At 37.3% G+C, this 15123-nt stretch overlaps 1 protein-coding gene across 4 annotated transcripts in view; it reads left to right on the top strand.

Annotated features, from left to right (window-relative positions):
* Positions 1–243: 243 nt before the first annotated feature.
* Positions 244–15123, top strand: part of AHCYL2 (adenosylhomocysteinase like 2) — a 143743-nt gene continuing 128863 nt past the window's right edge. For all 4 annotated transcript variants that reach the window (XM_031939036.1, XM_031939037.1, XM_031939038.1 and 1 more), the window contains exon 1: positions 244–753. In XM_031939036.1, coding sequence (XP_031794896.1) covers positions 340–753 — 414 coding nt within the window. In that variant the 5' untranslated portion in view covers positions 244–339. The remainder of the gene's footprint in view (positions 754–15123) is intronic.

Here is a 15123-nt window from a genome sequence, read left to right on the forward strand (position 1 = left end):
CGGAGCAGCCGGCTCTCTGCGCGCGCAGAGCACGTCGGGGACTGAGGTCCCGCCGTCCCTTCTCCGGCGCGTGGAGCCCGGGGCGAGCGTACTACAAGTCCCGTGGCGCCGCGCGAGCGGGCAGCGGGGGCGGGGCGCCGGGGTGAGGGTGGAGCGGGGTGGGAGGAGAGTGAGGGAGGCGGAGGCGGAGGAGGAGGAGGACCGGGAGTGGGATGGGGGAGGGGAGGAGGAGAAGGGGGCGGGGCCGAGCGGGAGCCGGAGTCTGAGGCGGCAGTGGCGGCGGCGGCGGCGGCGGTAGCGGCAGCGGCAGCGGCAGCAGCGAGAGAAGCGGGGACGGCGATGTCTGTGCAGGTCGTGTCAGCAGCTGCTGCCACCAAGGTGCCCGAGGTGGAGCTGAAGGACCTAAGCCCCCCGGACCCCGAACCGCAGCTCGGGATGAGCGCGGCGGCCGTGGCCGCCATGACCCCTGCGGCGGGCGCCGGGGACCCTGAAGCCCCGGCCCCGGCCCCAACCTCGGCCCCGGCTCCGGCTCCGGCCCCGGCTCCGGCTCCGGCCCCGGCCGCGGAGCGCCCCCCGGCCCCCGGCCCCGCCGCTCTCAGCCCCGCCGCCGCCCCGCCCGCCGGGAAGGTGCCGCAGGCGTCGGCCATGAAGCGGAGCGACCCGCATCACCAGCACCAGCGGCATCGCGACGGCGGCGAGGCCCTAGTCAGCCCCGACGGCACGGTCACCGAGGCGCCCCGCACCGTCAAGAAGGTACCGGGGCCCGGGCCGCCGGCGCGGGGGGCGGGGGGGCGGCGGCGGGGGGCGCCCTGCCGGGGCACACCCCCGTCCTCCGGCTGCGGGGAGCCTGGGCTCCCGGTGACAGGACCATGTGTTCTTGTGAGCTTCTGGGGAGGAGCGCTCTCCCTCCTCCTCCTCCTCCTCCTCCTCCTCCTCCTCGAGGGGCCCCGGCGCTGGGGAGCTCCCCTCTGCTCGCGGCGGAGGGTCTGCTCCCCCACCGCTGGTGAGCGCACTCACGCCCTCTCCCTCTCTCCTCTCCCCCTTCTCCCCGCCCGCCTCGCTCCTCTTTTCCCTCTCACCTCCTTTTCTCCCTCCCCTTCTCTCTCTCTCCTCTTCCTCTGCTCTTCTCATTCCTCCTTTATCCTCTCCCTCTTTCTCCCTCCTCTTTTCTCTTCTTTCCCTTCTCTTTCTCTCTGTCCCCTGGGCACCTTTCTTTTCTTTTCCCTTTCCTCTCTCTGTCTCTCTCTCTGTCTCTGTCTGTCTCTGTCTCTCCCCCCTCCCTCTTCCTTTCTGTTTTTCTTTCTCTGTCCCTCTCCCTCCCCTTTCTTTCCTTCTCTCCCTATCCCTCCCCTTTCTCTTTCTCCCTCTCCTTCCCCTTTTTCTTTCTCTCCCTCCCCCCCTCTCCTTCTCCCTCCCCTTTTTCTGTCTCTCCCTTTTCCCCCCTTCTCTCTTTCTCTTCCCTCCCCCCACTCCCCCCCATTCCCCACTTGTGTATTTGAGTATTTTTCTTCCTACTCATCAGGGACTGAAAACCTTGAGAATGAGATAATTCTTTACTCTAAATCAGGGGTTCTTAATCTTTTGGTATCATGAACTCCTTTGGCAAATCTGGTGAAGCCTATGTACCCTTCTCAGATTAATATTTTAAAATGCATAAAATAAACACATAGAATTATCAAGGAAACTGTATTGAAATAAAGAGGTCATTTCTTCACCCAAATTCATAGATTTCTTGAAATTCATGAAATGACTTTCCAATGGCTCACTGGATTCCAGCTTAAGAACTCTTGCCCTCTAGATTTCTTTAAATCTCTATACATTTAGGAGGGATGTATAGACTTTTGTTGCTTGAAGAAAAGAAGTCATTTTACCAGACAGCCTTTCTGCTTTATAAACACCAACTACTGGGATTACTCTTGTTATCTTTGCATCTCTAGTGGTTGTTGGTCTCTTTTTTTATGAGGACTTCTCATTTCTTTCTTTTTGCTCACCATTTTTAGTGAGCAAGTCTGATTGATACTAATGCACTAAGACATTATAGTATCTTTACCTCTTCTCTTATCCAGAAGAGAGGAAAAGAGATTTATTTTATTCTTGCCTTATCCAGTAACCTATCTCCTACCTATTTGCTAGACAATAAATTTTGTGATGAAAATTAGTCTTTTCTTGAATCCCTCTTCTCATGACCTGAATGTGCAGTAGGAAAAAATGTCAACTAAGCCTGAAAGGGGTTAGTTGTGGGTTTTGCTGCCCGAAATCAATTTCTTTATTAAATGCCCTTGATAAATATTGGCTTCCTATTCTCTTTTCCCATCTTTTATGCTAAAGTGCCAGTCATTATGTTAAGAAAGAAATTTCACTTTTGCTCTATAGATAGAACTGCTACATTTCCCTCTCTTCCTCACCATGGTCACTGAATATTTCATCTTTGGCAATGTGTAGAAGAACATGATTCACTTTTTTCTTCTTTGATGGGTGATGCATTTAAATACTATTTATCTTTTAAAAATCACATGGTGTTTTTGTTTTAAATAGACCTTGAAAGAATAATTACTTAAAACAAAGATATGCAATTTAACATTGTGGTCTCTTGATTAATAGATGAAATTAGTGACTCATTAGGATCTTTTTTCCTTGATCTAATTTTTTTCATTTGAGAGAGTTCTCTTTTCATTCCTTCTGTCTTTCACTTAAAATGAATTCTTTGAAGCTTTTGGGCTTCTCTCTTTAAAAATTAATTTTTATTGAAAACCTTATTTTACAAACATTGTTGTCATTTCATAATGCTGTTTTCTTCCCTTGTGATAAAATACAATGAAGCAAAACTAATCATGTCTGACAGTATTTGTATGCCTCATTCTGCACCCGTAGTCTACTGCTTCCCAGAAGTAGTCTTCTGAAGTTATTAGTTATTGTATGGATGAGTTCTAAAATTTTTCATTGTTGTTTTCCTTTAAATTATTGTGATTGTGGTTTAAATTGTTTTGGTTCAGTTTATATATTCTGTATCATTTTTAAGAAGCTTTTTCAGGTTATTTTAAATTAATGCTTGATAAACTGCAGTTTGTTGAACTCTTTAGTTGCTTGCCACCTACTTTATTAGCTATTCTTTTACTTTACTAATAGCTTTGGAGCTATTAGCTCCAAAAACAGCATTTCTATAAAAAAAATTTTACACTTATGGGACTTTTTCTCTGCATTTCTTAAAGCATTATTTCCTGATGAACACTCATTACATTAGAACAGAATGAGGCCTGATACCTTCATGCTTGTGGCATTTGAATTATATTCTACACAAGTTGATGTGTATCTGTGAACAAATTTCTTCCTCTTGTGATACCTTCTATTTACCTGTGAAATGGGAATGTAAAAATCAATTACCATGAACTCTTGAGAGGAAAATTATGAGATAAATTGAAAATGAAGATGGTACAATTAAAATGTAAATTTGAGTTTTCATAATTTCTCATTTGTGTGGCAAGTATTTAGCATATTTTTACCTGCAGAACTGGCTTGAAACCACTACTTTTAAAAAGCTTAAAAACTTGGTAGGTCCTATGTTTAAAAAGAGAACAATTTCAATCTGAGAAAACTAGACTCCATTTTAAAAAATTCTAGAGTTTCTGACCATTCTACTTTGTCACTGAACATCAAATTGCCTTTGTCCCCACTCTTCACATTATTCATATATAGGTACTGAGATCAGATTGTATTCTATAGCTTTATTTATTTATTTATTGCTGAGGTGATTGGGGTTAAGTGACTTGCCCAAGGTCACACGGCTAGAAAGTTTTAACTGTCTGAGGTCAATTTTGAACTCAGGTCCTCCTGACTTCAAGGCTCTATCCCATTGCGCCACCTAGCTGCCCCATATTCTATAGCTTTTTAGAGAATACTGATTGATTTTTTTTTAACTAGATGAAAGGCCATTTTTTGACCTCATTTCTTACCTAGCCTTAACGACTGAACAGGTGTTACTTCAGACAAACTGAGACCTGAGAAAGAACTTTGAAAGACTAAGGTCTCCCTCTGCATCTGGGGCCATCTCGTCATTTTGACTTATATCTTACCTCTGGACCCAGATGGTTCTGGAGGGCAAAGTGAGGCTGGTAACTTTGCACAGCACTGCCTCACTTAAATCCAATTCACTTGCAAGTCATGATATGACTTTCCTATTGTCATGGTCCTCTTTGAGAACAAGAACAAACAACCACCACAAAGAAGGAAGAACCCCCATCTTTGCAGAAATGGTTTTGCACTTGCTGATGGCATTAAAACTTTAAAGCTGGGAAGTTAAACATTTCAAACTTGCTTATAGGGGGGAACAGTATATCATGATGAAGTATATTTTAATTCTTTGTATATAATCTTTTTCCTGGTTGATAAATTGTTTAAATAAAAATAATCACATAAAATTCCCCAGGGCTTTGTGTTAAATTCACTAGAGAGGGAGTGGTCTCGTTTTGATTTACTGAATTTCTTGATAATTCTCTTGTGGTCTGTTTAAATGATCATAATGATCTTCACTGCTAGCTGCACTTATTACAGTGTAGAGAGGATTAGAGATATGGAAATATCTGACTTTGATTATGTAGCCGGTGACTTATTAATTTCATTTTCTTTTACAACTGTCACAGGGTTATTTATTTTACATCACTTTTCCATTGATGGTTTTCCCCAAATCTATTCATGTATCTGCTGGCTTTGTATTTAGTTCCTTTACAATATGAGGGGGCAAAAAGCCTCACCTTGTCAGGCAGAAGCCTGAACTTCTCTCTCTCTCCGTGTGTGTGTGTGTGTGTTGTGTCTGCCTCTATTTCATCAATTTATAGTGCACTGGAAACAGAATTTGTTATTATATAATAGTTTTTCTCCCTAGTATATATTATTATTTCAGAGATCTACAAAACCAAGAATTTTTGGATGGAGAAATGATTTGTGAAATAGAAGGAAGTTGCTTTCATATGAAAAGAGCAGCAGCATTGAAGGGATAGTCTTTCAGTGTGGGAGAATGAAAAATATCAGTGTTTGGAGAACAAGACAAATTTACTTCATGAGAGAAGTTCCAAATTTATTAGACTAAAATTCTTATACTAAGCCCATGAATCTTACCTGGTTTGTGTTTATGTAAATTTTAGTGATGAACACATCTGACCAAATTTTTTTTTTTTTTACTTTGTTACTTGATAGGTGAATCAGGTGTTTGTCATACTGACGGTGAAGCTGTTTCACTAGTGTTTAGCCTTGTCTTAAATAGTTGCCTGGGGAGAATGAAATGGGTCATGTTGTGGCAGGTTTGCCTTTAGCTCTTTGAGCTCTTGATTTGATTGTCAATGACTGAAACTTGAATGACTTAGATTTTGGCATGAGAATTTGAGAAATTGAAAAGATTTTCTAGTAAGGGAAGTAAGTATTGCTTACAATTTTTAAAATCTTTTTTTTAATAATAGCTTTTTATTTTCATAATACATGCAAGATAATTTTCAATATTCACCTTGCAAATCTTTGTGTTCCAAATAGTTCTCTCTTCCTTCTCCCCACATCCTTTCCCCAGACAGCAAATAATCCAATATATGTTTAACATGTGTATTGCTTAGAATTGAGTGAGGCAAATGACAATTTGATTTATTCCTCCTTCCTCTTACTTTCCAGAGACTGAAACTGACTTTTGGTCTACTTCCAAAAAATCCTTGAGTCTTAAGTAAATCCTCAAAGATTTCTGGTGTAGGACCCAAATTGGATCAAATTTTGATGTCTGTTTGAATTAAGCAATCTTAGAATTGGACAAGGGAGAACTGGACAAAGACTTTTAGAGTTCCTTACTTATTTCATCATCTTATAGATGAGCAGTTGAGATCGAGAAAGCTTAAATGAATTGACCAAGGACATGAAACTAAATAATGTCAGTTTTGTTTATTATAGAATCATCTAAAATTAGCCTATTTCTAGGTAGTGAATAGAAGCCCTTTGGAAGAGATGATCCTGGTTTAATATGGATAATTGCTTGCCTTCGTTCCCTTTCTTTCCCATCTAAGTTCATTGGGGCATATTTTCAGATCTGCTTTCTTGGGTATAAATATTTGTTTCTAGGTTTTGGCATAAAGTAAAGGGTAACTTACTTGAATCAGTTCTTTTCCTTGTTATTTCATAGGTGGAGAGTTTCAGGAAGATGACAGTAGTCAGCTAACATTTTATCTAATGCCTGTGCTTTGTCCTGACTTTTAAAAAAAAAAAAAAAAAAGGAAAAAAATTAGTTCCTGCTCTTAAGGAGCTCACAGTCTAATGGGGAAAATGATATGCATACAATTATATACAGGTACATGTAAGAAATTTTTAAGCATTCAAAAAAAAATTTGAGTTCCAAATTCTCTTTCACCTTCTCTCTTCTCCTTCCTTGAAAAAGCAAGCAGTTTAAGAGATTATACATGTGTAGTCATGTAAAACATTTCTACTGGCCATGTTGTAAAAGAAAACACGGACCAAAAAAAAAAAAAAGCCAAAAAAAATAAAAAAAAGTTTAGAAAGTATGGTTTCAATTTGCATTGAGACTCCATCAATTCTTCTTCTGGAGGTAGATAGCATTTTTCATCATAAATCCTTCAGAATTGTCTTAGATCATTGTATTCCTGAGAATAATCATGTCATTCACAATTGATCGTTGTGAAGTATTGCTGTTACTTTGTATAATGTTCCCCTGGTACTATTCACTTTACTTCAGTTCATTTAAGTCTTCCCAGATTTTTCTGAAAGCATCCTGCTTGTCATTTCATATATCACAAAAATAATATTCCATCATTATCATATGCCACAGCTTGTCCAGCAGTTCTTTAATTGATGGGCAATCCTCAATTTCTATTTGGGGAAGAGTGTTAAAGAGAAAGCTGTAGATTGAAGTAGACTGGAAAAGGTTTCTTGAAAAAGGTGGGACTTTGGCTGAGATTTGAAAGAAGACAGGAAACCTAGCAGGAAGGGGAGAGTGTTTTAAGCATGGAAGGCAACCAATGAAAATATTTTTGATTTGGAGATAAAGGGTCTTTTGTGAGAGAATGTTGTAGAAAACGTTAGTGCATCATAGAGTCCCTAAAGGAGGGTGGGGGGGGGGGGGGGAGAGAGAAATAAAGTGTAGGAAGACTAGAAAGGGAGGATTTTTCAAATCCCCAAAGATTTTATCTTTGATCTTTAAGGTAATGACTTCAATTTATTGATAAGGATGGTAATAATGGTCAGATGTACATCTTAAGGTCAGTTTGACAGCTGAGTGAAAGATGCATTATAGGCAAGGAGACTAGCAGGAAACTGCAGTAGTTGAGAAGGTTATGAAGGTTTGGTACCAGGATGGGTGCAGTGTCAGGGTGTATAGGAAAGTTCTTAATAAGGTAGAAACAACATGACTTGACCCCCTGAATGATTATAGGAAGAGAGAAAGAGCAAGAAAGAGAATATATGACATCGGGTTGTAGTTGTGAGTGTGGGTGATTATTGTATTCTCCTGCAGGAATAAGGAAGTTACGGAAAAAGAGATAAAGCTAATGAATTTCAGCTTTGGAATTGTTGAGTTTAAGATGCCTATGGATCATTCAGTTTGGTATATCTAAAAGGGCTGGACAAGTAGATCTGAGAATAATCTCTATTGATCATTGAAATGGTGAGACCTGATAAAATCAACCAAGTAGCTATTATAGAACAAAGGTTGAAAATTGTTATCTATTGGTCAAAATACAAATCTCCTTTTTGGGTCAATCAACTCTGTTTCACCATCAGTCCTCTGGAATCACAGTGGTTCATTGCAGTGGTTCGAGTTCTTAAGATTTTGAAAGTTTTTGTTTTTCCATATAATGTTGTTATGTTATATTATTATATTTAAGAAAAGCAACTATGAAAAACTTAGAACTCTAATCATTATAATGACCAAATGTGACTGGATGAGTGTTGTTGACCCTGAAATCAGGAAGATCTAAGTATCAATCCTGCTTCTGACATATATCAGCTATATGGCCCTGGGCAAGTCTGTAAAATGGGGATAAAAATAACCTTCCTTCTTAGGATTATTGTGAAGATAAAAGAGTTGCTACTTGTAAAATGCTTGGCCAACCTTAAAGCCTATGTTTGTTAGTATTTTTATTGTCATTACTAGTATTCATATCCTGATAGAGGTTTTGGTAAAAGGCTCAGAGAGCAGAATGAAATATACTTTTTTGGACATGTTTAATATAGAAATTTTGTTTTTCATTCTTTCTGAACTGGGAATGAGTGGTAGAAAGGAGGAAAGGTAGATTTTTGCTTTTTGAAAAAAAAAAATGAAGGATTTTTTTTAATCACAGAAACCAGGAGGAAGGATAAAAACACAGACATAAAGTTAGCTAAGCTTTATGAATTTTCAAAATTTCATATTAAATTGATTATATTTATTATATATCTAAAAGGAAAAGCAAACTGTACATAACTGATTTGCAATTTCATGTATAATCCTCTTTCTAGAAGTTCTGATTTGTATGTGGAAATCTTTGTTTTATTTGGTGTTTATGTTCAGAATTTAAAAAAAAATTAAAGTTTTATGAGCAATATTGACATTAAGAAATGTTTAATTCTTATGTTGTTTCTGTTTTCTCTGCAAAGGGGAGTGACTTTTCTACTCAAAATTAAAAAAGGAAAAAGACTAACAGGGATTGATATCCAAAATGAGTAAAAGAGGGCCTAGCCCTGATGAAAACAAATCATTTGGTCCAGATGAAGTACATTCAAGGATCTTAAAACTTGGAATGTTTTGGAAAAACTTGGAATGTCAAATGTTACTAACTTAATTTTCCTTGATATTTGAATGATAATAAAAAGTGGTTGAGGTTCCACAAGACTGAAAGATAATGATTGTCCCATTAAAAAAAAAAAAATGGAAAAGAACAGTCTGTAAACTATAGGTCAATAAGCTTAACTTGGATTCCTGGAAAAATCCTACAGTGAATTAAAGAGATTGTTGGTGAACATGTAGAGAGGAAAGTGGTGATTACAAAGAGCATGAACAGATTATGTCAGACTAATTCAATCATTCTTTTTACAGGATTAAAGAAGTAGTAGAAGAGAGGAATATTGTAAATATAGCTTCTCTAGATTTTAGTTTTTTGTTTTAATAAAGAATCTTATACCTATTCCACTGGAGAAGATGGAGTTGTATCGATTAGACAGTTATACAATCCAAATTATTCTGAACTAGTAAAACGAAAGATTCCAAGAACAATTGTTAAAGATTCAGTGTACAAATGGCAGAAAATCTTCAGTGGATTATGGAGGATCTATATGTGACTGTTCTGTTTCATATTTTTAATCAATGACTTAGGTAAAAACATAGATCATAAAAGGTATGCTCATCAAATTTGTAAATTACACAAATGAGGAAGGAAAATCCAACAGAGTGGATGACAGATCTGGAAGGATCTTTGAAGGCTAAAATGTTGGCTGAATCTAATAAAATTCAATTCTGTAGGATAAATGTAAAGTTTTGCATATGATTCTAAAAAGCCAGCTTCATAAGTATAAAATTGGGGGAATCATAAACAGACATTATCCCAACAAAAAAATTTTCAGGATTTTTATGGATTGTAGATTCAGTATGAACAACATGATAGGACACTTGGACTACATTAAGGGAGGCATAACTTCTTGGAATAGGGAGGTGAGACATATAAAGTTCAGTTCTGGGCATCATGGTTTAAGAAATACATTGATACACAGGAGAGCAATCTGAGACATCTCCAGTTATGTAAGATAATGTAGGGCCTTGAGTCATAATATGAAGATCTATTGAAGGAACTGGATATTTAGCCTGGTTAAAAGAGACTTGGGATATAACAGCTGTGTTCAGATATTTGAAGGTCTTTCACGTGGAGGAAGATTTGGATTTATATTGTTTGACTCCAGAAGGCAAGAAGCTATGGGTAGAAGTTATAAAGAGAAAAAGTTAGCCTTGATGTCAGGAAAAATTTAGTAACAATTCAAATTGTATAAAAGTAGAATGGTCTGCCTCAAAAGGTTTGGGGTTTTCTTTCCTTGGAGGCATTCAAGTAGAAGTTGCATAATTACTTATGTATGGATTAGACTAAGTGGCTATTGAGATACCTTCCAATTTTAAAATTCTTTGATTTTGTGATTCTAAGTGCATCATAATTATATAACTAATAAATATGAAGAAGGCTGACAAGAAATTTGTGGGTCAGTATATATAAGCTCCAGTAAACTAAATGTCTTAGTTGATAAGGGGTATGTACTGAGGACAAAGCTAAGAGCATTCTAGATAGTTAAATGCAATTCTGAATAGCAAGTATTTTTGTGTGTCTTAGCTTCTTATCAACTTTTCTAGGATAATTTCAGGGACCATGATGTCCTGTGTATATTCCTTCTTAGAAGCAAAAATGCAATAAAGAAATTAGAGACCTCTTTACTCAGTCATGAGACATATACAATGTCCCTTTCCTTTTTAGGACAAATATTTGGAGGAGTTTTACTTTTTTTAAAACAAAGTTTCTATTGAACCAATATCAACCTCTCTGTGATTCTCATCAATCTCCACAGACACACAGACAGTTGATAAAACTTTTATTAGTTTCGTGGCTAATTTAATTATAACACCAGATTTTTGTAGTAACATAAACATTAGCTAAAGCCTACAATGTCTACTGGTAAATTGAGGGAAATCTTTGCAAAAAGTTTCTCTTAAAAAGATTTCATTTCTTTACATATTTCAATAACAATACTATATGATGATCAATTCTGATGGACATGGCCCTCTTCAACAAGGAGATGAATGAATCAAATCAGTTCCAATAGAGCAGTAGTAAATTGAACCAGTTACACCCAATGAAAGAACTCTGGGTGATGACTGTGAGCCACTACATAGAATTCCCAATCCCTCTAATTTTGTCCACCTGCATTTTTGATTTCCTTCACAGGCTAATTGTTCACTATTTCAAAGTCCGATTCTTTTTGCACAGCTGTATGGACATGTATACATATACTGTATTTAACTTATACTTTAACATATTTAGCATGTATTGATCAACCTGCCATCTGGGGGAGGGAGTGGGGGCAAGGAGGGGAAAAGTTGGAACAAAAGGTTTTGCAGCTGTCAATGGTGAAAAATTACCCATGCATTTATCTTGTAAATAAAAAGCTATTTAAAAAAAAGTTAGAAAGTTTAGTAGACAGAGATAATGGAGGGAGATCATGCCAGGCATAGGAGACAGATGGTAAAACATGCTGTGTAAAAAAGATATAGAGTGTCTTATTCATGGAACCAGCAAGAAGGCCCATGTCACTGGATTGAAGATTATAGGTCAGGGAGTAATATGTAAAAAAATGTTAAGACAGGTGGGAACTAGGTTATGAAGCACTTTGAATGCCTCGTTCAAATGAGCATTTTGTATTTCATTCTGGAACAACAGGAGTCATAGGAGTTTACTGAGTGGGAGATGGGGGTTAACATGATCAAACCTGAAATGCAAGAAAATCATTTTAGTGGATGAATGGGGATATATAGGGAACTTGATTCATATTTAGAATAAGATCTCATCAGCTCCCATGAATTTAATTATCATCTCTATGCCGATGATTCTTAAAATTTATCCCTTCTACTCCAAACTCTTTATTGACCTACATTATAGTCTCTTATTTCTGATTGCCTTTCAGACATCTCAAACTGGATGTCCAAAAGATATCTTAAACTCAATATACTCAAAACAGAACTCAATATTTTCCCCTTAAACCCTCTCTCAGTCACTTCCCTATTACTGTAGAGAACAACACCATTTTCCTTGTCTCCCAGGCTTATACCTAGGAGTCATTTTAAGAGTCCTCATTATTTCTCACTCACCATTTCTAATCTGTGGCCAAGGTTTGTCAATTTTACCCTTGTACCAACTTTCAAATACACCCCTTTCTCTGATACTGCCACCCCTCTGGTTTAGGCCCTCATCATCTTAAGCCTGGTTTATTATAATAGGTTGCTAGTAGGTTTGCCTGCCTCAGGTCTCTCCCCATTCTAATACATCCTCCATTCATCCACTAAAATGATTTTCTTGCATTTCAGGTTTGATCATGTTAACCCCCATCTCCCACTCAGTAAACTCCTATGACTCCTGTTGTTCCAGAATGAAATACAAAATGCTCATTTGAACGAGGCATTCAAAGTGCTTCATAACCTAGTTCCCACCTGTCTTAACATTTTTTTACATATTACTCCCTGACCTATAATCTTCAATCCAGTGACATGGGCCTTCTTGCTGGTTCCATGAATAAGACACTCTATATCTTTTTTACACAGCATGTTTTACCATCTGTCTCCTATGCCTGGCATGATCTCCCTCCATTATCTCTGTCTACTAAACTTTCTAACTTCCTTTAAATTCCAATCAAGATTTCATTTCTTAACCTCCTAATTTTAGTGCCTTCTTGCAGATAATTATTTCCTATTTATCCTATATATAACTTGCTTTGTATATATTTGTTTGCATTTTTCTCCCATTAGATTGAGTGTAGGTACAGTCTTTTGCCTCTTTTTGTATCCCCAGTGTTTAACTTATGATTTCCCAGTTAATAAATGGTCAAAGAATATGAAGATAGTCCTTAAGAGAAGAATTCTAGGCTATCAGTAGCCATGTGAAATAAACACTCTAAATCACAAATAATTAGAAAATTGTAAATTAAATTAGACCCAAATTTCTATCTCACCCTCATTAGATTTGCAAAAAATAATGACATACTGGAGGGGCTGTGGGAAAAAAGGTATAGTAATGTGGAACTTAATTAAACTTCTTCCACTCACTACACCTTTTCACCTGAGATATTTTTACATTAAGCTGGGTAATAAAATAAATAGATATACAAATCAAACATTTATTGATAATATATCATAATTTCGGGTCCCCCAAATTCATTCACAAGACCCTCTCCCTTCATGGGTTCTTGATCCATAGTTTTAAGAAGCTAGGTAGTAATGTACTTTTGCTGGAGTTGTGAACTGGTCTAGCCATTCTTGAAGGGAGTTTGGAACTATGTTCCAAAGTTACTAACTTGTGCTTTTAAGAAATGAGTTAACTGGCAGTTTCAGAGAAAACTAGCAACTTATATGAACTGATGCAGAATGAGGTGGGCAGAATCTGAAGAATCATTTGACAACAATATTGTCAAAATAGCCAACCTTGAAAGGCCTGGGCATTCTGTTGAACACAATGACCAAACATAGTGCCAGAAGAGTCATAATGAAACATGCCTCCTAAGAGGGAAGTGGTAGACTTGAGGTGCAGATTCTGGTATAATTTTCTAGACATGGTCAGTGCTTTGCTTGACTGTATTTATGAAAATAAAATAAAATTTATTTTAAAAAAGCCTAAATCATCTAAAAGAAATATGGAAATAACTGTTCCAAATGTTTGTAATATAGCAAATGTTGGTATTGTTCTGCTTTGTCGTAATAATGAAAGTGGTGGAGAGAGCCCTAATAAAAGGGTTGAATATATAAAAGAACAACAAATTTGGTAACATTTAACTTACAGTGATCAATTATGAGGAAAAAATTCAATTGAAGAAGAATAGACAGCAATTTCTAGGATAGTAGTTTTGAATTTGGTATCAGTAAAATTTAAAATACATACACACACACACACACATATATATATATATATATATATATATATATGTTTGTAACTCTGTTTCATCATAGTTTCTTTTGTAATCCTGTGTTATTTCACTGTATGTATTTAAAAGCATTATCCTGAGGAGTCCGGAGATCTCACAGATTACCACAGAGATCCTAACATGATGGAATGGAGTTTTTTATAAGAGTTTGAAGGAGGAAAACTTGACTAAAGTTCATTTTTATTCATTCTCTCTTCCCCTTAATGTTGCAAAATAATTTAGACTGAATGTTGTCAGTTAAACAGCTGCAGTGCACAGCTATGGAAAAATGAGAACCCAGATTCCATTAATGAAAGTCACATGATAAGATTGTTTCTGGGTACTACTATATAAAAAATGATAGCTTGAGCAAGTTATCAATTCTGCCTTTGTTTATAGGGTAAAAAACAACAGGCAAAGCTAGGAATAATCCAAAAGCATCAGAGTAACTGGAATAGAGAATCAGAGTCAGAAATACTCTAAATGGCTAAATGACTTTGGGACTTTAGTTTCTCTATTCAAAATATTAAAATGAAATCTGAAGGAATTATGATGATAAATGGTAAGTCACTGGATTATATCCATTAAATCCTTTGAAAGTTACAAAGATAACAAACCAAAAAATTCATATTTAATATGTAATGAAACTACAGTGAACAAACTCCTAATAAAATTAAATTAGAAGAGAAAACAGTCACCCCAAAATGCCTAAGTATCCTTTAAGTTTGATTCAGATGTGCAGTGGTAAAACTTGAAAGATATTGAGGTTTTACTCCAATCCATAAAATAGGAACGAACTACTAGTCTGATGTGGGAAACTAGTAGTACCTGTGAATAATTTCTAACATACTCCTATTAGTCCTTTGACTGGGGAAAGTTAGGACATTTGGGTATTTGAAATACAACTTTATTATGACCTGTACCAAAAAAGGAATAGGAATGACAATAATAAACAATTTTCACTACTGAATACTATGTTTAGACTGTAGCATTCATATTTGAAACTCTAGGGAAATGTAATTGTGGTCCAACAAAGTTAAATAAGCAAGTCCAAATATGTTTTTAAAAACTGCAACGTTTATGCTACAGTCCATTCATCTCTTCAAGACCCCAAATATTAAGTACCTGATTTGCTCTGCCATATAATAAAGTGGCAAACAGGCTCTGCTGCTGACATTATTAGGATAGTTACCTACAGAAATAGACATCTGATTTTGGGCTCTAGCTTCTATCTCTTAGCTTCTTCATCAGGAAATGCAGTTGTATGCGCAGTCTTTAAGAACTTTTGATAATTGTGCTGCCAGTATTGGATCCATGATGTTCAGTAAAGGTACAAGAGCCAGGCACAGAAACTAACTTCAAGTTAGGTCTCTGATAAATTTTCTAGTTAGTCAAGGGCTTTTCAAAGTTGGAATACTTTTCATGAAATGTCAGTACTAGAAATTCTTCCAGTGGATTTCT

This window comes from Sarcophilus harrisii, chromosome 5, assembly GCF_902635505.1.
Source record: "Sarcophilus harrisii chromosome 5, mSarHar1.11, whole genome shotgun sequence".
NCBI classification, from domain to species: domain Eukaryota; kingdom Metazoa; phylum Chordata; class Mammalia; order Dasyuromorphia; family Dasyuridae; genus Sarcophilus; species Sarcophilus harrisii.